The following is a 27421-nucleotide window of genomic DNA, read 5'->3' as shown; positions in this document are numbered from 1 at the left end:
GAAAGGAATGGAAAGAGCAAAGATCTAGGTATCATATCCACTTAAATTTGTCACAGATTGTCATACACTCCGTCATAGTTGGGATGCCCAACGCCACTTCTGCAGGAGCGTTGGAGAGGCTGGGATCTGGCATGCATTGATTGCTAAAGATGTGAAAATGGCGGAGTTACAAATGCTTTTGGAAGAGGAGATTCCAGCTGGACGTAGTGCATTATTAGATAGTTTTACCAATTTAGAAAGAGTTGCCGAGTATTGCGAAAGCAACTATGTTCAGGTAATGATACTTTATAACATTATCAATTATATATTCTACGAATATCATCTTTGACGGTGGGCGAAGTGATGGCTACGAGTTATGCCGATGAGGTGCAGCTACTCCACTGCAAGGGTGCTCCTGTTAGCGCGACCAAGCTAGGCTATAGATAGCTACGTTCTGCATAAAGTAGCCAGCTATGTTTTTCCTAATATGAAAACATTGGTTGCCGTTCTCCAACCGTCATACATATATCGTCATTTATCAAACGTTTATTTAGTTGTTAGTATTTTTACTAACTTGACTTCGTTAGCTAAGTAATAATAATGCTAGCTGAGCTAGCCCGAATTATCTGGGCACAGCTGGTTTCATGATTGACTGTGTCGTGATGGGGTATACAACAAGGTATTCAGCTAAGGTAAGGAATTGGATTTAAAATGTTGGTACACGTTCTGATACCAGAAGAGATTCAAAGGAGCCACAAGTAAACGAATTATGACTATAGCTAACTAATTCCAACTAACGTTAGCCACGGTTTCTAGTTAGCTGCGCTGCCATTACTGTCAAATTCTCCAGTGGTAGGGGTTTGAAATTCCCAATTCGTGTCAACATTAGGAGGCTGTAAACAGTGGTCGTGAAGAAAAAATATATATAATATGTGTGGCACTTTGTAAGCGTTCTTCTCCTGCCAATACTTAGCGTTAGCTAGCTAATGTTATAGCCTTATTATGTGTTATGTGCCAAAACACATAACACAAGCAAATTGGATCGGACATCCTGTATCACCAATGCCTAACTTCTTGTACTACTGACTGTAGAGTGGGAAAAAAATCGGTGTTTCATAGACTACGTTAGTCATGCCATGAAGTACGTATTTTCTAATTTAAAGTGCGGCTCTGACACCGAGTGTGAAACGTTTGTCAATAGTGACACTGCCCTGGAACTAGAGGTCTTCACGGGTCCAAAAAGTTGGGCCTGTTCCGAAATGGATCTGGGACTTTACCACCGTGACTCGATATGCATAAATTCATTTTTTTAAATATAGAAACCCGTTCTGGACGGACCCGAGGACAATACACCCATTCCATTTAGACCGGAAGAATCCAGGGCCGATCTGATCCGAGTGATGGAAGCAGCAGAAAATCGTGTTTTTAAGCGACTTAATTAACTGGAGCTGATAAAGCCAAGAGGGAGAGAGGTGCTGCTATAGCAGGCGGGGGAGGGGCCATACTTTGAGCAAGTGACTTGGGGAGGTAGGAGGGAGAGATGAGACAGCAACCATCCAAGCCGACTCGCCCTATAGTAGACTAATAGCTGCCATAGCTAGGTTATTTATCATCAAATACGATTATGTAGTACCTGTCTAGGACTGCATCAAACCGGGAGAAGCTAGTTAACGTTAGCTAGCTAGGCTAACTGAGGCTGCAAATTAAATGTTATTTGCCACGTGCCCAAATACAACAGGTATAGATGGACCTTACAGTGAAATGCTTACTTACAAGCCCTTAACAAACAATGCCGTTTTAAGAAAATACAAAAAAAGAGTAAGAGAAGAATAACTAACAATTAAAGAGCAGCAGTAAATAACAATAACGGGGCTATGTACAGGGGGTACTGGTACAGAGTCAATGTGTGGGGGGGCACTGGTGTCGTGATAATTGAGGTAATATGTACATGTAGGTAGAGTTATTAAAGTGACTATGCATAGATGGTAACGTTGCCATTTAATTAGATGTTAAGGAGTCTTATGGCTTGGGGGTGGAAGCTGTTTTAGAAGCCTCTTGGACTTAGACTTGGCTCTCCGGTACTGTTTGCCGTCGGTTAGCAGAGAGAACAGTCTATGACTAGGGTGGCTGGAGTCTGACAATTTTTAGGGCCTTCCTCTGACACCGCCTGGTATAGAGGTCCTGGATGGCAGGTAGCTTGGCCCCAGTGATGTACTGGGCTGTACACACTACCCTCTGTAGAGCCTAGCAGTCGGAGGCCGAGCAGTTGCCATACCAGGCAGTGATGCAACATGTCAGGATGGTGCGGCTCTAAAACCTTTTGAGGATCTGAGGACCCATGCCAAATATTTTCAGTCTCCTGTCAATGAGAATGGGGGTGTGCTCGGTCCTCCTTTTCCTATAGTCCACAATCATCTCCTTTGTCTTGATCACATTGAGGAAGAGGTTGTTGTCCTTGCACCACACGGTCAGGTCTCTTACCTCCTCCCTATAGGCTGTCTCATCATTGTTGGTGATCAGGCCTACCCCTGTTGTCATCAGCAAACGTAATGATGGTGTTGGAGTCATGAGTGAACAGGGAGTACAGGACGGGACTGAGCACGCACCCCTGAGGGGCCCCTGTGTTGAGGATTAGCGTGTCGGATGCAGTGCATGCACTTTCTAATCCTACAGTTACAAATAACTCCATTCAGAATATTAAGTAGCAGCCTGCCAGTTGGCTCGTTGTTATTGTAACCTATCCTTCTCCTTGAACTTTTTCCTTCAAATCTAATTTTATTGGTTACGTACACATACACTCCGTTGCCAGTTTATTAGGTATTCCCATCTAGTACTGGGTTGGACCCCGTTTGCATCCAGAACAGCTGGAGTTCTTCGGGGAATGTAAATGTTGCTCGGTTGGTATCAAGGGACCTAACATGTACCAGGAAAACATTCCCTACACCACTGCCACCCGCCTGTACCATTGACACCAGGCAGGATGGGCTCATGCTTCTTATGCCAAATCCTGACTGCCATCAGCATGACGCAACAGGAACTGGGATTCATCAGACAAGGCAATGTTTTTCCACTCTTCAATTGTTCAGTGTTGGTGATCGTGTGCCTGCTGGAACTGCTTCTTCTTGTTTTTAGCTGATCGGAATGGAACCCAGTTTGGTCGTCTGCTGCAATAAACCATCCGTGACAAGGACCGATGAGTTGTGCATTCCGAGATGCCTTTCTGCACACCACTGTTGTACTGCGCCGTTATTTGCTTGATAGTGGACTGCCTGTTCGCTTGCACGATTGTTGCCTCTCAACTCTCATCAACCAGCTGTTTTTGCTCACAGGACCACCGCTGACTATGTTTTTTGTTTGTTGTACCCTTCTCGGTAAACCCTAGACACTGTCGTGCGTGAAAAGCCTAGGAGGACAGACGTTTCTGAGATACTGGAACCGGCGCGCCTGGCACCGACAATCATACCACGCTCAGTTGCTTAGGTCACTTGTTTTGCCCATTCTAAAGTTCAATCGAACAGTAACTGGATGCCTGTGCCTGCATTATATAGCAAGCCATGGCCACGTGACTCACTGTCTGTAGGAGCGAACCATTAGGAGCGAACCATTTTCGTGAACGAGGTGATTTACCTATTAAACTGGCTACTGTGAATTTTGCAGATGTTATCGCAGGGCAGCGAAATGCTTCTAGTTCCAACAGTGCAGTCAGTATACCTAACACAAAATCGTACAAGTAAATCCCAAAAATGTTAATTAGAAATGTCAGAACGAGTAATGTCAGAGTCAGGTGTATATGTCTATAAATAATATGTGTAATGGTGTGTATGGACAGTATAGGAAGGGTATGTACAGCAGTAGTTTTTAGGGATGCACAATATATCGGAATTGGACGATATTAGCTAAAAATGCCAACATTGGTATCGGCCCGATGTGGAAAAACAAATGTCAAAGCTGACGTGCATACATACATAACGTACATGGCGTAATGACGCCAGGTAAAATTTTGCGCTACATGTGCAACACAGCATTCCTAACCTAGCCCTCAATGTCTGCTGTGTGTATTGAGCAGTTAACAAGTCAAGCAGTCATTTGAAAGAGTAAGAACATTTCAGCGAGACAACTCAAAGGTGAAATCCATTAACGCCAAGATATTGCCCTTGACAATCAACCGTTGTCTGTTGTGGGCGATGTTGGGATTTTGCGACTGGTTGAGCACCGGTACACACTAACGTTACCAAGTGCGCTATTGTAAAGACGTCGCCCTACTGGAGTTAAACAGTAATAGCGTCACTGCTATTAGCTTCACGACATACTATGGAACGCCGTTTGGGTCTTTGCGTGTCAAAAAAGATACACGTCAAAACACTTTAATTGGCTTTTTAATTTGACAAGTCAAATAACACCGTTCTATTATAGAATGTTGTGTGTTCTGAATTTGCATGTGCAAGCCACTACTGTCAGCACTGTCAAAGCTGTACAAAAAAGTCTGCAAACAAGCAAAAACCGGTCACGAACAATGTGTTTACAATTCCGCGTTGGTAATAAAGCATTTTGTTTCGACCGCAACTTCTGGGGTAGCTAGCTTTAGCTTGGTACCTAGCTAGTCTGAAAACAATGACCAGTAGAAACTGCAGTCATGTTCATTGTTCTTAGCAATGATTTAGGAATCCTTGTGAGTAAGTATTAGCTAGGTAGCCACTTGTTGTTTTCCTATTGAAATTGAACTTCTGTTCATGAAAGTAAATAGCTAGCCAGCTACTTAACCCTGTTGCCCAAAGCTAACGTTATAAGCAGCCAGCTAGCTTCATCTGACGAGTGATGCTCGACCTGACCGGGTTATGTGTTGTGAAGCTAGCCACAATAAGGATTAGGCACAGTAGTGGAATTTGCGTTTTGCCTTCAAAATAAAAGTACCTATTTGAAACTTATGCAGAAGGTTACAATTGGTGGAGTCATGCCATATTTAGACTAGATAATGTTAAACAATGTTGGCATGTGAAGCAATGAAATGTGGTATCAGTCTACTCGGTGACACCCACAGAACACAACTGTGAAGAGCTTACACAAATAATGTAACACCCCCGGGGCGGCAGGGTAACCTAGTGGTTAGTGCATTGGGCTAGTAACCGAAAGGTTGCAAGTTCGAATCCCCCAGCTGACAAGGTACAAATCTGTCGTTCTGCCCTGAACAAGGCAGTGAACCCATTGTTCCTAGGCCGTCATTGAAAATAAGAATTTGTTCTTAACTGACTTGCCTAGTTAAATAAAGGTCAAATAAATAAAATATTAGAGTTGTAGCTCTTATTGCGGGACTGTGACTGAAATCACCTCCCTTGTTAGTATTGACATTCATTTTGCACTGTACAGCTTTATCTAAGGATTGGGGACCAATGAAATGGGGTAACAGTCTACTCAATATATTTTTTTCCCCAACATCCTCACTTATCAGACTCCAAAACATCCAAGCAGTATTGTTTTTCCTCATGAATATTGTTCAATACATATAGCTTGACAATAAATGTGGCTCAATGCAGTTGTTTCAGAGTCCCGCAATAAGAGCTACGATGCTAATGTTCTCTGGGTGTCACTGGAGTAGACTGGTACTCCATGTCATTGAGCCACAATCCATAGGTAAGGCTGTACTGTGAAATAAGTATGCCCCCAATGCAATTCTAAAGTATAATACATCCAGTGTGATTGCAACAGAATCAGTGAGACAGACCTTCTCGTCAGTGCAGCGGATCTGATTTTGTTTACATAAGACCACACGTCGCGCATTTTTGTTTTTACTTAAGAAATACTGCACCAAACACCGTAACTAGATGTTAAACTGCGTGACTAAAATGTCAATTAATTACTTATTTCTTGTTTGTAGAATCATTGACTATTTTGAAGAAGTAATGCTGGCTTTGTTCCTATGGTGTCTCATGGGGGCAAACATCAGTAACTGCCACATCGAACCACACCACCAAGACTGAAATCTTGTTTTTTTCTTAATGAGCAGCAGAGAAACACATGTCAGAAGCCATGCATTGTCTGTCTTTAACACACCATCCATGGCAGACGGGGGAGGGTTGACCTTTGAGAAAAGTAATGTCATTCAGTACATACTGTCAATAAGGGAAGTCTTGGTCAGAAAAGCAAGGACAGCGTCATCTCCAGGAAATTGTTTCCCTCTGAAAACATATGGCCTTAGCTTGCCTAGTCATCCATCAGCCCCTGCAAGATCCTATTTATATGATGTCGATGCTCTCCTTTTTTATGCTGCTTGGCTTTGTTGTTTTCTTATTGCCTCTCTACTCTCGTTTCTCTGTTACTGATGTCTATATGTTTATCCTCTCTCGCACTCTCACTCCTTAGTCACCAGATAAGCACAGAGCGTTGGAGGAGACTAAGAACTACACCACCCAGTCCCTGGCCAGCGTAGCCTACCTGATCAACACCTTGGCCAACAATGTCCTGCAGATGCTTGACATTCAGGCCTCTCAGCTCCGCCGCATGGAGTCCTCCATCAACCACATCTCACAGGTACGGCTGCCGGGACGTGGAACACACTGTATATATACACACACACACAGATGCACACGTTGCAAAATACACACACATCCATATAGCCTAAGAATATCTGATTCGAAACGATAAGCATAGTTCAAAATTCTGTTTTGTTCAAGTCTGTCAAGAAATAGACTTAACTGTATTTCTCCCCCTTGTGCGGCCCCAGACAGTGGACATCCACAAAGAGAAAGTGGCAAGGCGGGAGATTGGCATCCTGACCACCAATAAGAACACCTCTCGCACGCACAAGATCATTGCTCCGGCCAATCCAGAGAGGCCGGTGCGCTACATCCGCAAGCCAATTGACTACAGCCTGCTGGATGACATGGGCCACGGTGTCAAGGTAGGGAGCAGTGGGGCATTGACGGTTACCAACTGGATTCCTGATGATAGTAGTACGTCTCGTTTTTGTACTGGAGTGAGTTATCAACCTTTTTTGTAGCACTAAGATCATGGACAAACACTGATCTTAGTGCAACAGGCGTTTTGGGGGGAACCCCCCCCCCCCCTGTTTGGTACAAAGACAGTAGTAGGCCCTGGGGATAAGCACGAGGGTGTGGTGGTAACGGTGTGAGTCACTTTGTCTAGGACAGTGTGTGACTTGTTCGCTGCTTCCCTAACAACATCTGTGGACTGTAGGCCTATAACATTGCTACATGTGTTTCTGTGCATTTTCTCACTATTAGTCACTAAATCCTCCTCTTTCTCTCTCTCTTGCATCACTTATTTGCCTTTTTAAAATGAACCTAGTGGTTGCTAAGGTTTAAGGTAAGGATTTCTAACGAAATTTAAAACTCTAAAAACAAAGTTGGTATGCGTGTAAGACCAGAGTGTGTTTTGTCTGATCCCAGGTTATGTTGTTGCTCTGTTGACTAGTACTTCCCTGTTGTTGTTTTTGTAACCTCTCACCGTGTCCTACAGGCCAGTGCTCAGAACATAAAGGCTGGAGCCGCAGGTCTCCCTCGCACCAACCCACCCACACAGAAGCCCCCCAGCCCACCCATGTCAGGGAAGGGAACCATTGGGTATGTAGATGTGGCAGGTACCACAACCCCTGTCCATGCTGCTCATGTCCTCGAGAAAAACATGCTTTCAGTCTCAGCCAACCACGATCAGACATCTAAAACATGTTCATCAATGGACAAGATCTGATCATCCAGGCACCAGGTGTCCCTTTGTACTACAGATTGCTGTAGTGTCCCTCTAGGGCTAGGGACCAGGCTACCCCCTCACCACCCAGCAGTGACCTTCAGTGACATTTAGTTAAGGTCTGGAGCAGACCTCTTTGTGAAAGGTCAAAGCTAGCCTGTGGCACATTATATTCTGTTTGTTGATCTAATTAATGTGCATACCTAATTTCTTCAGATGTGAGGTCATTCCAGTGAATGGGTATCTTCAAATCTGTTACTTGACATTATGGGTTACTGTTATTGTTGCGCTGTCCTGTTATGTGTCCCTGTCCAGTTTGTATCCCCCTCTACAGACCTGTCCATAACAGTGATGTATGTAATGGTTTATGACATTGTGTTTTATGGCTCTTCTAAAGTTTAAGTGCTGTGTGTTTGTGTGTGTAACCTTCAAACATGTCCCCCCCTAAAACGAGACGCATGTCAGTCGTCCATGACACACTGCCCTAGTCCAGTCTCTGGTGTAGAGGAGGCATCTCTGTCTGTGGTGTTTTGGTTGCTTTTGTCCCCCCCGCCCCCATATGTGTGATGTCATGTGACTCCTCCCCTCAACTCTAATTCAGGCTGTTCATGCTCTCTATGGCAACAGCGCTCAACGTTCCATCCCTTAAACAAGCACAGGGGGAGAAAAGACTTGGCTGCTCATCCATACTTTTGAGGCTTTTTATTCCACTGCAGCACATCAATAGACATCACTGTCCTCGGTTGATGTTGGGCTGTGTAAGAACTGAAGCAGCAGCAGCTGTGGACACGACTGATGCATTTAATGCCTTTCCCACCTACACCCCATTTTGAGTTTGCACTGGTTCTTTTATTTATTTTGGTTCCCATGTTTGTCCTCCTCCACCCCTCACTTGTGGATGTTAAACTCCTCTCATACCCCTCCCCTCGCAGGCGCCACTCCCCCTATAGGACACTCGAGCCGGTGCGTCCTCCCGTTGTCCCTAACGACTACGTCTCGAGCCCGACGCGCCATGGCAACATGGCGCCCCCACAGCAGAGCCCTGCACGCACTGCGTCTGTTAATCAGAGGAACCGCACGTACAGGTACCCCGCCCCGCATGCTCCCAGCACACCGCTAGCTAAAAACACGTCTAGAGCACACTTCGAGCGGCCCTGGACTCACTGAACAGACACGCTTAGATTCAACTGCCCTGTAGTAAAGATCTGCTGCAATAGATTACAGACACTGTAGCTACATGCTACTAAACTCCTTTTTTCCCCCCAACCCTACCCACATGACTTGTAAAATAATATCACTAGAAAAACTGGTCTGAAACACTTCGAATAGGCACTACACCAAGCACACAGAACGAACGTACACCTCTGATAGGAATGTATTCAAATATGTTTCTTTATCACCTGCGTAACAGCAGAGGAAATTCAGATGAGATAAACACGAGCAGCTCTGGGTGTCACTGAGGCTCCTACCAGGCAGTGAGAACAAGATCTTTAGGACTACATGACAGAGTATCTGCCACCAGAGAAATGAAGCTTGGGCTTTGTAATTCAGCTGATCCCTTTTCTCCGTCAGTCCCTTCTCTATTTCCTTCTGAGCACATTATTACGTTAAAACTAATAGTAGCAATGGTTGACCTTGGCTTAAATTAAACAGACAGGTTGAGCTGAAAGAACTATCTATCTATGCGTTGGTCCTTTCTTCCATCCATCCAGTTTCTCACTCATTCCCTGTCTCCTCTTTTTATTCTCGCCTTGATTTTCTTCAGATGCCTCCAGCTTTGTGGCGCCTCTGTCTTTGTCACGTCATGTCTCACTAATGGACCACCGCTAAATGTCATGTTGTAATTTGTGACGTTTTATTCATTTCTTTATTGCTGTACATGTCATCTCAAAGCAGAGCTGTTCATTTAAATCCATTCAGTGCTAGGTAGGTGGGGGGCAGGATTTTGGGCCAGGAGAGTCTCTGGTTTGGTAGGTTGTGCTTGCAGGTCCTCTGATACCAATAGGGCTCTAAGGGCCGGTTTCCTCCACCACAGATTAAACCTAGTTCTGGACAAAAAAATTCACACTACTTTTTAGTTCAGTAGTAGGCTTAATCTGTATCTGGGAAACCGGCCCTACAAAGTGTATATATAACCTCTAATCTATACTGTAAATGACTTAATGCCTGCGGGTGTTGATTGGGTTTTGTGATGGGCTGTGTGACATCATTAGCAGTGGCAGCAGTGGAGGTAGCCACCCTAGCAGCAGCAGCCGCAGCAGCAGCAGAGAGAACAGCGGCAGCGGCTCCGTGGGCTTGCCTATCGCCGTGCCAACGCCTGCCCCGCCCCCCACAGCATTCCCAGGTAAGGTCTGGACCCATGCCTTGCCCACTGTCTAAGCTCCGCCTACTAGCTCTCTAAAGAGCAATACGGTCTGTCAGACTGCTTTAAACTCTCTCCTTCCTTCCCCCTTGATAGTGTCTGAGCACCTGTCTTTATCTCCTTCTCCTGTCTTTCCTTTTCCTTTCCTCTTTTTTCTACTGCCTTCCTCCCTTTCCCACCTGCTGATGGTGCAGGTACTGCCCCTGCCCTTCCCAACCCTGCTAAGCCACCTCCCACTACCACCACTACTCCCGTCCCACCTGATGGCCTCCCTGTACTCTCTCTAGCTCCTAACCTCTCCCCCACCCCCCCTCCTGAGGGTCCACCCGTGCCCCCTCCCCCACCCCAGCTCCCCACTGCCGTCACTAGCACCGGCCCTGCTGCTTTCAGCACCCCCGCACAAGGTGAGTGTCCCACCACCCCTGCATCACATCCATCTCTCCCATCATCCCAGGATCACATCCATCTCTCCCATCATCCCAGGACCTGTATCTGTCTGTGTACCAGCAGGCATGTTGTCATGTGGGCCAGTCATTCTCCACCCCTGCATGATCAGAATTCCTCCATCACCCTCCCTCCCTCTCACTGTCTGATCTGTCACTCTGTCTTTTCCTTTTTCCTCTGGGCGTCTCTCATTCCCTCCTTAGGGCAACTCTCTCCCATCGCTCCCAGTCACCACCTGCATGCTATCATCACTTGTGCATGAGTTAAATTGTTCTTGTGTTTTTACAGTAAGTGATGTTGAAAAGGGTCTTTGACGATGTCTGAATACAGCAAAGTGCTTAAATTGATCCCATTAATTAAGTGCATCATGTGACGGGAACCAGAAGTGCTAAGTTAAGCGACATAGCTACACCGTACCAAAATCTCTCTCTTGTTCCCTATGCTGTCTGTACCCCAGGTGCCCCCCAGTTCTTCAGCATGAACCGACCGGTGCAACCACTGAACCCTCCTGCGGTGGGGGGGTCTCTGCCGTACCGCCGGCCCGCGTCATTGACGGGCCAGCCCAACTCCAACATGCCCCTGGCCCTGAACCAGCCCAACGGAGGACCCCACTTCAACCAGGTCCCAGGTAACAGCCCTGACCAGCAACACTATCACTCCTACCAGAACGCAAATTGGCTTTTGTGTTTAGATATTGAGTCTGCATTTTAGAGATTTCTTTCATATATTATTGTCTGGTTTGGATCCTGGAGCGTTTGGGCTCCTGGTCCATCCTGTAACTCATTTGTAGGAACAAAATGTATACCGACCCATATTATTTATGTTACTTGGCTGAGAGTTTGGTTAAAAAACATTAAATACTAGCTGATAAAGTTTTTAGATCTTGTGGAAGCAAACTGTCATTTTGTGAGTTCTCAGAACCTCAGAGTATTAAATTCATACACGAAAATGCCATTTGATTTCAGCAGACAGGTGAACCTATGCGAAGGCACAAAGCGCCTAGGTCCCGGCAGCTCGCTGTCTTTTTTTTTGTGTGAAAGGATTCCTGCTCTTGATTTAGCCCTTTCTAATGCCTAGTCTGCCTACTGATCTAACTGGCTTCTATCAAATTCTAATTTCACCACATCTCTCTTTCTGCCTTCCTTTCTTTCCTAATTACAATCTGCTGCTCTTTTTCTTCCCTCTTTCTTTCTCCTCTCGCTCTCCCCGCTTCTCCTGTGGTGTGTCTGTAGCAGGTCCTCTTGTTGCCCCCCCTCCCCCGTCCATGCAGATCACTCCCCAGCTCCCTCTGATGGGCTTTGTGGCTCGGGTACAGGAGACCAGTAAGTGGCTTTTAGCTCCTCTGCCTTGTTGCCTCGTCTTCACAGTGGCTCCCTCCTGCATGTGTTTATTTTACTCACGACGTGAGTCTATTTTTGTCGATACTTCAAAGCTGAACTATCCATCAACTTCGATAAAAAATAAACTTCTCATCTGTGCACGTTGAAATTATTCTCCTTTTTCCCCAGTTTTTCTTTACACTTTCAGCATGGATACCCAAACAACCACTGCATGGGAAGGCCAGTGTCAGTCAACATGTAACTAACCAACCAGTGGAATGTAGGCATGGTGGTTTCTGACTGTTCTAACCCCCCCCCCAGTCTCAGACGTGCCCCCTCCCCCGCCCCCCATAGAAGAAGCTGTGTTTGAGGAACCAACCCCGCCCCCTCCACCTCCAGAGGACTATGAGGATGATGAGGAGGAGGAAGAGTCGGCCGTTGTGGAGTACAGTGATCCCTACGCAGAGGAGGACCCCCCGTGGGCCCCACGCACCTACATGGAGAAAGGTAGCGAGTGATTCTCTCTGCCACCCTGATCTAACCCCTGCCCTGTCCACTTCTCCTGTTCTTCCCTCTATCTTTCGCCCTCATCTCCCTGTCCTCTACCCATCTCCCCTGACCTCTTCGTTCCTCTAACATCCTCCTCTCTCATTGGTTCACAGTGGTGGCGATCTATGACTACGCGGCGGACAAGGAGGACGAGCTATCCTTCAACGAGGGCGCCATCATCTACGTCATCAAGAAGAACGACGACGGCTGGTACGAAGGAACGATGAGTGGCACCACCGGCCTCTTCCCCGGGAACTACGTCGAGTCCATCATGCACTACGCCGACTGAGGAGAGGTGTAGATAGGAAGGTCAAAGACTTTGTTAGGCAGAGCATGATCACATTGTAGAAGTCGACGAGGAGGAGATGAGCGTTCATGAAGAGTATACAACTATCCTCAACCGGTCTACCAGATGAAGTACATTGTACAACGGCCACTTGTAGATATTCCCTGTGTTTTTGAATGATATGAGACTGTATGGTGGTGGTTTTTGTATGTACTATTAGGGCTTCATTTTGTCTTTACTATTATTATAAGGAAGGCCACAAGGATTATTGTGATTTTAAAAAATATTTTTCTCATTTCCTTTTGCCCGTTTGCGCTTATTTTAAAGTTGTATTTATTTGGACCATGTATTATATAGGGAGGGATGGTACGGTGGGCAGGGCTGCTGATTTAAGGATATAAATATTTGTCAGATGATCCCGATGAAGTTCTCTACTCTCAGCCCAAGAGAAGACACTAGATGAGAATGCTTTCCAATATTTTCTCTCCTGACATTCCCAGAGCCTTTCTAGACTCATATTTTATTTAAAACCAGGAGCTCCTATTGGTTAGTGGGATGAGATGGACTGTTGCACTTGAACTTTATATGATGTCAAGTTTGGCAACACAAAGCTTGACAGTCCATAGACATTAGTGGTGGGTAAGACTGGGGGGAAAAGAACTATGAAACTCTCTTCAGTTTGGATTCAGTAGTTAATTAATTGGTTCTGGCCCCAGGCTAGCTAGTGCAGCTTAAAACACTAGGACTTAGAGCATGCTCAGTCACTACTGCACTTGCCTCACTTCACAGGCCAGTTAGGTAGAGCAGTCGTTTCTCAACCTTTGGTCCCTGAGATGACAACACTGATTTGGTCAGCTCTAATTGAAGACTGCTTCAATGGCACAAAACAAGTTGTCTGGCCCAAAGTAGAAAGGATAACTCAAATTGCAAAATGAGTGTCTTAAGTCACTGCCTCACCTTGTAATCAAGACAGAAGAGATTGATTTTGCCTGTCTTGGTAGAGGGACTGTCAGGAAGCCACCTTTTAGGTAGACAAACATTCTGGCCACTCTTTTGCATCAACGATTTCAATATTTCATTCTTATTGTAGTGGGACCTCAAAGGGTGGCAGACTGCATGTTTTTGGGAAAAAAATATTCATTAGTCTCCTTTTCTGCTATATTATTATTCCTGTCTTAATATTTTAGATATGGTGTGGTTATTGGTTTGGTTTTAAAAATTCACCCATATTACCATCATTGACAGGTGGGGTTTCATGATGCATTTATAGGTGATAAAGGAAGCTTGTGCCATATTGAAGTGTGTGTGTGTGTAAGGTATCACTTCCATTTGCAATAAAAATAGCCAGTGGGATGGGTTTGAAAATGTAGATCTTTGAGTTGTTTGGAATTGAAAGCACATTTGTAGTAAGATAATTGTTACTGAAATTATAAAATTAAGCTGTATTACTGCCTCGGATGAGGACTAATTAAAACGAGCATAAAAGCCAGCCGTTGATTACAAACCGGCACAAAAACCGATGCATTGAGTGTTTGAGGTACAAGTATTATTTCCAATGTGCTTGGCCGTGTCTGAGGGCTCTGTGCTTGTCTGTCAGTCAAATCCTTTATTTTTTATTGAAAGTGCGTCTGTTCTTGCATGCCATTTTTCGTAATACTGTAGTGGTGTCTGAAACCCAGTTGGCCCTTCACAAGGCAGCCCCAGAACTGGACCCTAGGGGCAAGGTCAGCGAAGCACAACCTTTTTGAATATTCAGATATGTTATGTAGAATAAACATGCCTCTGACATGTAGCATAAGGACTCATGTCAGCTCTATTCAGGACATTTATCTGCAATGTTCCACAATGCTGTGCAACGCTAAATGCAACCCCAGGTACTACTAAACCAGCCTCATCCAAAGACTAAAGTGTAAGCTAAATCCATGGCAACTTTTTATCCCAACATCTGAAGATCAATTAAGTTATGGGATTTGACTACTCCAGGAGGAGCCATTCATTTAATGTGTAAATGGAGAATATAAGTGTAAGAACAAGTGTTCTATTCCCTCAGACCAAGATCTCTCTGGATGTCAAGTTAAAACAGTCCATAATGCCATTGTGTTGCACAGTAAAAAAAGTTTAACTTTAGAAATATCATATTTGTTAAACCATGAGAACAAAAACCAATAAAAACGATTAAGATTTATTGTGGTATTAATCTTCCTTTTTACAGACTATATTAACATGTTAGTTACCACGTGCTCTTTTCAGAGATTCCTCTTGTTTCGTCCCACTGTACTTGTGACAGCAGATACAAAAATCATTCATTTTCTATGCTAAAGTAAGCATATTCTCATTGAGTTTATATTTCATCAATCTAGTTATACCTGATAACAGTGTAATTAACTGACTTAAGTGTCCGTTTAAACACTTTCTTTAACAATAATAAACCCCAGAGTAAAGAAAAGCTGAACACATATCTTATTCTTTGAAGAGAAGAGTTGCCCCCAAATGAAAATGGTACTTTACACAAAGTGAAAAATGCATTAGTTTTATACAACAGTATTGACTTGGAATCATCTGGACTTAAATTTGACAACTCTCAAAACTACCAGCAGTACAGAATAGTAAAGAATCTATGAGGGGTGATATGGGAGAGAGAGAAGGGTTAAAAATCTCACTGCAGACAGTGAGTGAAACTATACATGGATTGTCTGAAGCAGCCAGTCCCCTTTCACTTTAAGGATCACAGATGAGTGTCTCGACCACAAACTTGTTCTCAAAGTGACGGATCGTCCTGCAGTTCAGGGCTTCACGCTTCTCCCTGCCTGCAAGGTACAGATGAAGGAATATGTATTAAAAATGGGTGTGTAGACCTATATAAAACATCTGCTATGGCACCTGTTCATTGGCCAGAGTATAATGCGGTGTGTTTTCAGGTCCACCAAGGGGCCGAAGGAATTTCACAAAATGGTCAATACATGACTATTCGGGGTACATATTAAAAAGTGTGTGTGTCAGCAGTACTAACCCAGTATGGTCTCTCTGCGTTCCAGCTTGTAGGTGTCTCTGCCCTTGCAGAGGCTGTAGATGAAGTATCCCAGCTGGTCAACGTTCTCCAGACGCTCAGTCACAATCATCTGCTCATGGACCAGGTAGGACTGGGGAAGGTAGGTACCAGCCTAGGGGGGAGGGGGCAACTCACACACTTAATTAACATGATTTCCTTCAACATTTGATCGATTTTTAAAAAATGATTGAAATACATAAACAGCTCCAGTCGTATGTGTGTGTGTTACAGGTACCTTGATGTTGATGAGCAGCTCCAGCAAGTCTTTGGGAGGCATGACGATGGAGGTGTTGAGGGGGATGACGTAGCACTTGTTCAGGCTCAGGTCCAGGTAGGCTGTCAGCCTCTGAGGAGGAGGAAAGGAATTCGATCCAACGCTACAAAAACACCCGGAGGTACTTTACATTCAAACCTCAGACCTCAACACACACGATTACGTTCAACTTCAATTCAGCACATGTTTTATTAACACAGTATTGAACACTTACCGGTTTCTAGAAATCAGAGTTTGACGGATAATACGCTGGAGGAATGACTTTCCTCTTTGAGCCGTAAATGCATGGTAGCAGCTAGATAGACCGAGCTCTGATGTCACATATGCAGTATTTCTCACACGGTGTGTGTAGGTTTCCATCCAATTAAACAGATTCATGTGAATTTTCTAAAATCCACATAAAATCAACATGCGCATTCCCCCACCAGAGATGCATTTCATCAAATTGACTTGTTGTGGATAAAAGGCTGTGCCTGATGACTTAACACCTTTTGCAGTTAAATTCCCATGAACCAAATAAAAACAACCAAGTTAAATGGGTTTCCATCAGATTTTCAGTGTGCCCACTCTGGTATTGCCAAATGCGCTCAAGCCAACAGCTCAGATACATATGGGAGTATGAGCCTACACGACAAGATTATGGACAAAAGAGCAAGATTTTTGATTTGTCAAAACGGCAGCCAAGTATTTGCTGATCATGTCGCCAGAATAAGACTCTGGATATTTATTGGAAAGGCGCACCGTGGTCATTACCTTCCACGTTCTTCAAAACGGATTTAATCTGTAGCCTAATAAACTGCATGGTTCCCAAACAAGTCACAGTGAGAGGTGCATGTCATCGAGTGACCCAAGTTTACTTCGATGTGATGGGTATTATATCAATATTTGCACATAAAAGCGTTTCCACCGACTTTTCTCACAATTAATTTAACTAACACAAAAGAGCTCACCTTGTCTAGTGTATTTATGGTTGTCGACATTTGGAAAGTTGACCGACGAATGTTCAGTTTCGGCCTGTCGTGACTCTATCCGACATGCACTTCAGTCGCATAAAAAAGGTTGGATGGAAACCTGGTTTGTGTGTGTGTGTGTGTAGCAGTGTTCTCTTCTCACGCTTTTGAAGTCATGGACGATGTCGGCCGGGTCGCTGTCTGAGAACTCGGGCACGGGCACGTTGATTAGCTCCACCTCCTCCAGCACACGGATGCTCTCCTGGATGTGTCTCAGCGCAGAGGGCAAGACCACCTCGTCCTGAACCATGTAGTCCTGCTCAAGGTAATCCACCCCGCACCAATACACCCTGCGCTCCTGAGGAAGTCACGGGAAGACGACAACAGTGAGGACTTGTCTCTCACCCTGACTCGCCCTACCTTACCAACACTGTAGATAGCTAGCACACTGGGTTGGTTTCCCGGAAATATCTCCCGATTAGGGGCTGACTCAAAAGTCCAAGACTAGGCTTAATCTGTGTCTGAGAAACCAGCCCACAGCATATGCAAATGTGTCCTCTAACCAAGGAAAGGCATCTTGAACTACACTGAACAAAAATATAAAAACGCAATATGTTAAGTCTTGGTCCCACATTTAATGAGCTGAAATAAAAGATCCCAGAAATGTTCCATAAACACAAAAAGCTTATTTCTCTCAAATTGTGTGCACAAATTTGTTTACATCCCTGTTAGCATTAATCCTTTGCCAAGATAATCCATCCACCTGACAGGTGTGGCATATTCAGAAGCTGATTAAACAGCATTATCATTACGCATGTGCTGGGGACAATAAAAGGCCACTCTAAAATGTACAGTTTTGTCACAACACAGTGCCACAGATGTCTCAAGTTGAGGGAGAGTACAATTGGCATGTTGACTGCAAGAATGTCCACTACAGCTATTGCCAGAGAATTGAATGTTCATTTCTATACCACAAGCTGCTTCCAACGTCATTTAAGAGAATTTGGCAGTACGTCTAATTGGTATGAAAACCGCAGACCACGCGTAACCACACCTGCCCAGGACCTCCACATCTGGCTTCTTCACCTGCGGGATCGTCTGAGACCAGCCACCCCGACAGTTGATGAAACTGAGGAGTATTTCTGTCCGTAGTAAAGCCCTTGTGGGGGAAAACTCATTCTGATTGGCTGGCCCCACCCATGGCTGCGCCCCTGCCCAATCATGTGAGATCCATAGATTAGGGCCTAATGAATATTTAAATTGACTGATTTCCCGAAATGAACTGTAACTCAGTAAAACCATTGAAATGGTTGCGTTGATATTTTTGTTCGGTATATAGTTGAGCCTATGGCATTATAGGGGTCTAACCAACAGTCCCTCACCAGTATGTAGGTCTTGTAAAGGTAGGCCCCTCCCACCACCACACCTGACAGCATGAGAGCCAGGCCCAGGCACCTGTACCAGCAGCACACCTTGGACTGCCGACGCACTCGCATGCCATCCTCCAGGTCCTGAGAGTAAGAAGACAAATATAGTGCATGCACATTTGATTTGATCACTTAAAATACATTACACCAGGCAACAGATAAAGTACATAGGCCTATATTAAAATCGCAGAGGATACATAAAACAAAAAAGTCAAAAGACTTCTTGCCATTGTGGTCTTCTAACATACAGAGTAGAGCCTACAGACAGCCTCTCGCAATACCCGCATGTCTGCCTGTGTTCCATTACATAGGTTCAACCCATCAACCTTTCTCAATGAACAGTAGGTTATGTCAGCCCAGACGAATCATGGCTAGCATTAAGAAAACTGACCTCTATACATCCTCTTTGTTGTTCAAATAAAAATCGCTCCAACACAACATAGCCAAACGGTGTTTGATTCAAATAGTGTGACTATGCAAGCACAATACAGCTGTGGTGTGTTCTGTGGATATCAGTTGGAGTATGGTAGTAGTGAGAGGGGTGCTTATGTAACGTACCCTTCAAAACACACAGCTAAACCACCCTCCCTTTCTCACCAACCCTCCCTCGCTTCTCTGTGACCTCACACCTCCTTTCCATAATCTACTTCTTCAAGACATTCTTTCTAATCATTACTCATTTACTGCCTTATCTTTTAGGCCTCTCCACCATCTCTGTCGTTTTTGCTCCCTCACTTTAATATTACGGAGCCCAGGGGCACATGTTGTAATTTGGCGGCAGGCCCTTTTCCTGAACTTGCTGAAGTTGTTTATGCAGAGTTGGGGTGGGGTTCGTATTGAAACAAAAGAGTGGATGTCAACAGCTCTAGCTCTCCCTGGAGATCAGATGAGGAAACAGATCTGAGAGATCCCCATGCTTGTACTTTAGTGGAAGAACATATTGTTTTTCCTCCCCATTAGTCCAGTGTCGATACAGAAACGTGCTTGAGGTACACCAAGGTGCATATTTTCATTAATCCAACATTTGCAACAGATACTGGGGCTATTGAATGATGGACATGCTTGTCTCACTCCTCACTTCAGGTTAGCTTATTAACATGGCTACAGGTCAGGAATAAGGAGGTGGCTCGTGGATGGTCTCTGTGGACCATGCTGTCTGGTCATGTCACAGACCTTCACTAGTCTAACACTTTATCCAGGATATTAGCATTTAATCTCACCCGTCTGACTGTCCAAACTGCTCCCCTACAGGTGAAACAGACATGATGGCCAGGTCTTTCTATGCAGGGGCATTTTCTCCCCAGGTCTGTCCCTGGCTGCTGCATTCCTCTGCTATTATTCCTCAACTCACTCAGATTCTCTATCGACTTGTAATCTCATCTGCATTCTATTTCCAATGGAACCATGTATCCACCCAGATACTTTGCATTTGGAAAGTAGTCAGACCACTTCCATTTTTCCACATGTTGTTACTTTACAGCTGTATTCTAAAATGGATTAAATAGTTGTTTTCCCTCATCAATCTACACACAATATCCCACAACGACAAAGCAGTGATTACAGCCTCGAGTCTTCTTGGGTATGATGCTACTAGCTTGGCACACATGTATTTGGGGAGTTTCTCCCATTCTTCTCTACAGATCTTCTCAAGCTCTGTCAGGTTGGAAGGGGAATGGCACTGCACAGCTATTTTTAGGTCTCTCTAGAGATGTTCGATCGGGTTCAAGCCCGGGCTCCGGCTGGGCCACTCAAGGACATTCAGAGACTTGTTCCAAAGCCACTCGAGCATTGTCTTGGCTGTGTGCTTAGGGTCATTGTCCTGTTGGAAGGTCAATCTTCAAATCAAAAGTATTTGTCACATGCGCCGAATACAACAGGTATAGTAGACCTTACAGTGAAATGTTTACTTACAAGTCCTTAATGAACAATGCAGTTTTAAAAAGACCCTAACAAATTGAGATAAGAATAACAAGTAATTAAAGATCAGCAGTAAATAACAATGTGTGGGGGGGGGGGCAACGACAACGCAAATGGTGGGTAGCCATTTAATTTACTGTTCCAGAGTCTTATTGCTTGGGGGTAGAAGCTGTTTAGAAGCTTCTTGGACCTAGACTTGGCGTTCCGGTACCGCATGCTGTGTGGTAGCAGAGAGAACAGTCTATGACTAGTCTGGGCCGTACACACTACCCTCTGTAGTGTCTCGCGGTCGGAGGCCAACCAGTTGCCATACCAGGCAGTGATGCAACCCGTCAGGATGCTCTGTAAAACATTTTGAGGATCTGAGGACCCATGCCAAATCTTTTCAGTCTCCTGAGGGGAATAGGGTTTGTCGTGCCCTGTTCACGACTGTCTGTGTGTGCTTGGACCATGTTACTTTGGTGATGTGGGCATCAAGGAACTTGAAGCTATCAACCTGCTCCACTACAGCCCCATCGATGAGAAGGGGGGCGTGCTCGGTCCTCCTTTTCCTGTAGTCCAATCATCTCCTTTGTCTTGATCACGTTAAGGGAGAAGTTGTTGTCCTTGCACCACAGTGTCAGGTCTCATCGTTGTCGGTGATCAGGCCTACCACGGTTGTGTCATTAGCAAACTTAATGGTGTTGGAGTCATGCCTGGCCGTGCAGTCATGAGTGAACAGGGAGTACAGGAGGGGACTGAGCACTCACCCCTGAGGGGCCCGCGTGTTGAGGATCAGAGTGGAAGATGTGCTATTACTGCTGAACCTTCTCCCCAGTCTGAGGTCCTGAGCACTCTGGAGCAGGTTTTCATCAAGGACAACCATCGTTTCGCTTCCGGGTTGGAGCGAGCCGGTCGCATCCGCGCTTCGGTCTCCTTCGGTCTGCAGGTTGTATAACTTTTTCATTACATTTCATTATAGTACAACGGTCTGATTTGTCTAATCTTAGCAATTTCTTCTTAGCTAGCTACATAGCCGTCGTTGTATCAAAGATAATTGCGTAATTATCGTATTTCGTCGTCCTCCTATCTGCCCAACACGTTCACCGTCTACCGTAGCACTGTAGTAACTATCACACTCAACTGAACGACTTGATTAGTGTAGTATTAGCTAGCTACATAGTTGTCTTTGCTGTCTTCGTATCCAAGATAATTGTGTAGTTTAGAGTGTGTAGTCTTAGAGTGATTATCTTAATTTACCGAGGTTAGCTAGCCAGCTATTTTGTCGTCCTTAACGTAGGAGACACTCCTAGCTAGCCAACAGCCAGCCAACGTCTACTGAATAGAACTTTCGCATTCCGGTCGCATTCCGCTTCGCTCCACAGGTAGTATCACATCTTCATTTCATTTCATTACAGTCCCAACGGTGTGATTTGTTTGATCGTAGCTAGCTACATAGCTAGCTACATAGCAGTCTTTGTTTCAAAGATAATTGTGTAGTCTAGAGTGATTTTCTAGGTTAGCTAGCCAGCTATTGTCGTTCTCCTAACGCAACGTAACGTAACCAACACTGCTAGCTAGCCAGCTAGCCCCCGAATAGCAGCATTGTAGAAACTTCACACTCAACGGAACGACTTGATTAGGGTAGTGTCAACAACGCAGCTAGCCTACCTCAGCAGTACTGTATCATTTGAATCATTTTAGTCAATTAGATTCTTGCTACGTAAGCTTAACTTTCTGAACATTCGAGACGTGTAGTCCACTTGTCATTCCAATCTCCTCTGCATTAGCGTAGCCTCTTCTCTAGCCTGTCAACTATGTGTCTGTCTATCCCTGTTCTCTCCTCTCTGCACAGACCATACAAACGCTCCACACCGCATGGCCGCGGCCACCCTAATCTGGTGGTCCCAGCGCGCACGACCCACGTGGAGTTCCAGGTCTCCGGTAGCCTCTGGAACTGCCGATCTGCGGCCAACAAGGCAGAGTTCATCTCAGCCTATGCCTCCCTCCAGTCCCTCGACTTCTTGGCACTGACGGAAACATGGATCACCACAGACAACACCGCTACTCCTACTGCTCTCTCTTCGTCCGCCCACGTGCTCTCGCACACCCCGAGAGCTTCTGGTCAGCGGGGTGGTGGCACCGGGATCCTCATCTCTCCCAAGTGGTCATTCTCTCTTTCTCCCTTACCCATCTGTCTATCGCCTCCTTTGAATTCCATGCTGTCACAGTTACCAGCCCTTTCAAGCTTAACATCCTTATCATTTATCGCCCTCCAGGTTCCCTCGGAGAGTTCATCAATGAGCTTGATGCCTTGATAAGCTCCTTTCCTGAGGACGGCTCACCTCTCACAGTTCTGGGCGACTTTAACCTCCCCACGTCTACCTTTGACTCATTCCTCTCTGCCTCCTTCTTTCCACTCCTCTCCTCTTTGACCTCACCCTCTCACCTTCCCCCTACTCACAAGGCAGGAAATACGCTCGACCTCATCTTTACTAGATGCTGTTCTTCCACTAACCTCATTGCAACTCCCTCCAAGTCTCCGACCACTACCTTGTATCCTTTTCCCTCTCGCTCTCATCCAACACTTCCCACACTGCCCCTACTCGGATGGTATCGCGCCGTCCCAACCTTCGCTCTCTCTCCCCCGCTACTCTCTCCTCTTCCATCCTATCATCTCTTCCCTCTGCTCAAACCTTCTCCAACCTATCTCCTGATTCTGCCTCCTCAACCCTCCTCTCCTCCCTTTCTGCATCCTTTGACTCTCTATGTCCCCTATCCTCCAGGCCGGCTCGGTCCTCCCCTCCCGCTCCGTGGCTCGACGACTCATTGCGAGCTCACAGAACAGGGCTCCGGGAAGCCGAGCGGAAATGGAGGAAAACTCGCCTCCCTTGCGGACCTGGCATCCTTTCACTCCCTCCTCTCTACATTTTCCTCCTCTGTCTCTGCTGCTAAAGCCACTTTCTACCACTCTAAATTCCAAGCACCTGCCTCTAACCCTAGGAAGCTCTTTGCCACCTTCTCCTCCCTCTTGAATCCTCCTCCCCCCCCCCTCCCTCTCTGCAGATGACTTCGTCAACCATTTTGAAAAGAAGGTCGACGACATCCGATCCTCGTTTGCTAAGTCAAACGACACCGCTGGTTCTGCTCACACTGCCCTACCCTGTGCTCTGACCTCTTTCTCCCCTCTCTCTCCAGATGACATCTCGTGTCTTGTGACGGCCGGCCACCCAACAACCTGCCCGCTTGACCCTATCCCCTCCTCTCTTCTCCAGACCATCTCCGGTGACCTTCTCCCTTACCTCACCTCGCTCATCAACTCATCCCTGACCGCTGGCTACGTCCCTCCCGTCTTCAAGAGAGCGAGAGTTGCACCCCTTCTGAAAAACTACACTCGATCCCTCCGATGTCAACAACTACAGACCAGTATCCCTTCTTTCTTTTCTCTCCAAAACTCTTGAACGTGCCGTCCTTGGCCAGCTCTCCCGCTATCTCTCTCAGAATGACCTTCTTGATCCAAATCAGTCAGGTTTCAAGACTAGTCATTCAACTGAGACTGCTCTTCTCTGTATCACGGAGGCACTCCGCACTGCTAAAGCTAACTCTCTCTCCTCTGCTCTCATCCTTCTAGACCTATCGGCTGCCTTCGATACTGTGAACCATCAGATCCTCCTCTCCACCCTCTCCGAGTTGGGCATCTCCGGCGCGGCCCACGCTTGGATTGCGTCCTACCTGACAGGTCGCTCCTACCAGGTGGCGTGGCGAGAATCTGTCTCCTCACCACGCGCTCTCACCACTGGTGTCCCCCAGGGCTCTGTTCTAGGCCCTCTCCTATTCTCGCTATACACCAAGTCACTTGGCTCTGTCATAACCTCACATGGTCTCTCCTATCATTGCTATGCAGACGACACACAATTAATCTTCTCCTTTCCCCCCTCTGATGACCAGGTGGCGAATCGCATCTCTGCATGTCTGGCAGACATATCAGTGTGGATGACGGATCACCACCTCAAGCTGAACCTCGGCAAGACGGAGCTGCTCTTCCTCCCGGGGAAGGACTGCCCGTTCCATGATCTCGTCATCACGGTTGACTACTCCATCGTGTCCTCCTCCCAGAGCGCTAAGAACCTTGGCGTGATCCTGGACAACACCCTGTCGTTCTCAACTAACATCAAGGCGGTGGCCCGTTCCTGTAGGTTCATGCTCTACAACATCCGCAGAGTACGACCCTGCCTCACACAGGAAGCGGCGCAGGTCCTAATCCAGGCACTTGTCATCTCCGTCTGGATTACTGCAACTCGCTGTTGGCTGGGCTCCCTGCCTGTGCCATTAAACCCCTACAACTCATCCAGAACGCCGCAGCCCGTCTGGTGTTCAACCTTCCCAAGTTCTCTCACGTCACCCCGCTCCTCCGCTCTCTCCACTGGCTTCCAGTTGAAGCTCGCATCCGCTACAAGACCATGGTGCTTGCCTACGGAGCTGTGAGGGGAACGGCACCTCAGTACCTCCAGGCTCTGATCAGGCCCTACACCCAAACAAGGGCACTGCGTTCATCCACCTCTGGCCTGCTCGCCTCCCTACCACTGAGGAAGTACAGTTCCCGCTCAGCCCAGTCAAAACTGTTCGCTGCTCTGGCCCCCCAATGGTGGAACAAACTCCCTCACGACGCCAGGACAGCGGAGTCAATCACCACCTTCCGGAGACACCTGAAACCCCACCTCTTTAAGGAATACCTAGGATAGGATAAAGTAATCCTTCTCACCCCCCCTTAAAAGACCTAGATGCACTATTGTAAAGTGGCTGTTCCACTGGATGTCATAAGGTGAAAGCACCAATTTGTAAGTCGCTCTGGATAAGAGCGTCTGCTAAATGACTTAAATGTAAATGTAAATCTCCACAGAGGAACTCTGGAGTTCTGTCAGTGACCATCAGGTTCTTGATCACCTCCCTGATCAAGACCCTTCTCCCCAGATTGTAACATTGAAGGTTGTACAATGTAACAATAATATTTCGACATAGGGATGCCACCTGTTAGATAAAATATGGAACGGTTCCGTATTTCACTGAAAGAATAAACGTTTTGTTTTCGAAATGATAGTTTCCGGATTCGACCATATTAATGACCAAAGGCGCGTATTTCTGTGTGTTATTATGCTATAATTAAGTCTATGATTTGATAGAGCAGTCTGACTGAGCGATGGTAGGCAGCAGCAGGCTCGTAAGCATTCATTCAAACAGCACTTTCGTGCGTTTTGCCAGCAGCTCTTCACAAGCACAGCGCTGTTTATGACTTCAAGCCTATCAGCCTAATGGCTGGTGTAACCGATGTGAAATGGCTAGCTAGTTAGCGGGGTGAGCGCTAATAGCATTTCAAACATCACTCGCTCTGAGACTTGGAGTAGTTATTCCCCTTGCTCTGCAAGGGCCGCGGCTTTTGTGGAGTGATGGATAACGCTGCTTCGAGTGTGGCTGTTGTTGACGTGTTCCTGGTTCGAGCCCAGGTAGGGGCGAGGAGAGGGACGGATGCTATACTGTTACACTGGCAATACTAAAGTGCCTATAAGAACATCCAATAGTCAAAGGTATATGAAATACCATTGCTAGAGAGAAAAATTGTCCTATAAATACTAACTACAACCGCTTACCTTGGAATATTGAAGTCTCAAGTGAAAAGGAACCACCAGCTTTCATATGTTCTCATGTTCTGAGCAAGTAACTTAAACCTTAGCTTTCTTAAATGGCACATATTGCACTGCACTTTTCCAACACTTTGTTTTTGCATTATTTAAACCAAATTGAACTTGTTTCATTATTTATTTGAGGCTAAATAGATTTTTATTGATGTATTATATTAAGTTAAAATAAGTGTTAATTCAGTACTTGATTTGGTCAATTCAGATCACGACTGTCTATGGCGTCTACATAAATGCATTTACATTTGACTCTTCATAACCAAAATAGGAATAACTGTTCGAATGAATAGGAAAGACGACCTGAATGTTCTTCAGGTATGTCAAGCCTCCAGGCCTCTACTAAATCAACACCGAATCGAAAAGCTAACACGGTCCTGCCCAGGCCAGAACCTGCGAACACTCAGTCAGCCGAAAATGATTTGTGTAGCAGCCATTTTCCGACATCGCCCGTGTCATGGGTTGAATTATCAAGAGTCTAGACATGTTTCTAATCGACGTTACTTTGTTTCAGTTATGGTTATACGTTGTTTGAACGGTTACAGTTGCGTCTTCCACGATTGTTGCAACAAATATTAACCACATTGGTTTAGCTCAACTCACCCTCTCCTCCGGAATAAGCGCTTCGGCATTGCATGCTTTCTTCAAATCCCTTTGTCCAAAGGACGAGTTAAATGTTACTTTCACCATTTTTTAAATCTAAATGTTAGAACAAGCGACGAAATCACCTTCTACAGGAATGTCTTCGTGCAGCCTCTGATTACAATGACGTTGCTAAAAAAAAAAACACAAAACATCCCGAACGGGTCACATGAGTGATTGCAGGCATTTGGCTGCGTTCAAGAACCTATACGATTTTACAAACTTTCTTGAACGGTTTTTTCTCCCCACTGGGGGGCAGTACAATCTCAAATATATTTAATGGTAGATAGGCATTTATCGTATGGAATAAAATGTGTTGATTAAATGTTGCACATGAGAAACTCAAAAGAGATCGAAATCATTAATAATGTTAGTCTGACGATCGAGCGCGCGCCTCTGCTCGCCAGTTTGTGGTCCTAAAACCCGGGAATTAGTTACATCTGCTTCGTTCAGCCATGGGAAAACTGAATGGCGAAATAATACCGTTTTGGGACAAAGGCCAAAAATAAGGTCTGAGGTTAACACAAGTTTAGGAGAGTTTATACGTTTTGTTCTTTGATATAGTATCCGTCAGTTAACATTACTTTAGCGAATTATGAAGCCTTAGTGTTTTTTTTTTTAATGACATAAATTCGTAAAAACTCACAAAGTGACATTAGCTGAGGAAGATGATCTCATAGAATAAAATGTTCGAAGCCCGTATTTACCATAGTTTATTTTCGGAGTTAATCCAAAAACACCATTCATTTTCTCCATAGGCGTTTATCGAACGAACCATGGCGGATTATAGTGCATACAAAAATACGCCATTACTATTTCTGTCTGCGCAGGTGTCTCGTCGCAGGTGCCTGTC

General features: G+C 45.6%; 2 protein-coding genes across 15 annotated transcripts; one reads left to right on the top strand and one right to left on the bottom strand.

Moving 5' to 3' along the window:
* Nucleotides 1–69: 69 nt before the first annotated feature.
* On the top strand, nucleotides 70–14825 carry LOC115129694 (abl interactor 2-like). Of its 13 annotated transcripts, none has more exons than XM_065018776.1 (11): nucleotides 71–274; nucleotides 6337–6504; nucleotides 6698–6874; nucleotides 7282–7299; nucleotides 7453–7556; nucleotides 8613–8765; nucleotides 9894–10024; nucleotides 10944–11114; nucleotides 11722–11808; nucleotides 12127–12312; nucleotides 12468–14825. In XM_065018776.1, the coding sequence occupies exons 1-11, from the start codon at nucleotides 158–160 to the stop codon at nucleotides 12641–12643; spliced, it is 1488 nt and encodes a 495-aa protein (XP_064874848.1). In that variant the 5' UTR covers nucleotides 71–157; the 3' UTR covers nucleotides 12644–14825. The 13 variants fall into 13 exon arrangements, with proteins under 13 accessions (XP_064874852.1, XP_064874851.1, XP_064874848.1 ...); XM_029660330.2 differs by having other exon boundaries at nucleotides 72–274; nucleotides 11719–11808; XM_065018778.1 differs by lacking the exon at nucleotides 71–274 and adding an exon at nucleotides 391–671 and having other exon boundaries at nucleotides 11719–11808.
* Nucleotides 14807–27368, bottom strand: LOC115129697 (integral membrane protein 2B-like). 2 transcript variants are annotated; one of them, XM_029660340.2, is made up of 6 exons: nucleotides 27276–27368; nucleotides 18296–18424; nucleotides 17077–17271; nucleotides 15925–16035; nucleotides 15651–15801; nucleotides 14807–15447 (listed from the first exon to the last, which is right to left on the bottom strand). In XM_029660340.2, exons 1-6 carry the CDS (start codon nucleotides 27276–27278, stop codon nucleotides 15359–15361), a joined length of 678 nt encoding a protein of 225 aa, XP_029516200.1. In that variant the 5' UTR covers nucleotides 27279–27368; the 3' UTR covers nucleotides 14807–15358. The 2 variants fall into 2 exon arrangements, with proteins under 2 accessions (XP_029516200.1, XP_029516199.1); XM_029660339.2 differs by lacking the exon at nucleotides 27276–27368 and adding an exon at nucleotides 26530–26709.
* Between the last annotated feature and the right edge of the window lie 53 nt (nucleotides 27369–27421).

This window comes from Oncorhynchus nerka, linkage group LG5 (genome assembly GCF_034236695.1).
Source record: "Oncorhynchus nerka isolate Pitt River linkage group LG5, Oner_Uvic_2.0, whole genome shotgun sequence".
Classification (NCBI taxonomy): domain Eukaryota; kingdom Metazoa; phylum Chordata; class Actinopteri; order Salmoniformes; family Salmonidae; genus Oncorhynchus; species Oncorhynchus nerka.
This window is presented reverse-complemented; position numbering and strand designations above follow the sequence as displayed.

Excerpts from the sequence above, each read along its gene's own strand:
- LOC115129694 (XM_029660330.2), top strand. The coding sequence starts at position 158 with ATGGCGGAGTTACAAATGCTTTTGGAAGAGGAGATTCCAGCTGGACGT. Across the intron at positions 8,766-9,893 it reads CAGAGGAACCGCACGTACAG|CAGTGGCAGCAGTGGAGGTA; the intron begins GTACCCCGCCCC and ends TGACATCATTAG. Across the intron at positions 12,313-12,467 it reads ACGCACCTACATGGAGAAAG|TGGTGGCGATCTATGACTAC; the intron begins GTAGCGAGTGAT and ends ATTGGTTCACAG.
- LOC115129697 (XM_029660339.2), bottom strand. The coding sequence starts at position 26,616 with ATGGTGAAAGTAACATTTAACTCGTCCTTTGGACAAAGGGATTTGAAG. Across the intron at positions 15,802-15,924 it reads AGCTGCTCATCAACATCAAG|GCTGGTACCTACCTTCCCCA; the intron begins GTACCTGTAACA and ends CCTCCCCCCTAG. Across the intron at positions 15,448-15,650 it reads ACGCAGAGAGACCATACTGG|GCAGGGAGAAGCGTGAAGCC; the intron begins GTTAGTACTGCT and ends TGTACCTTGCAG.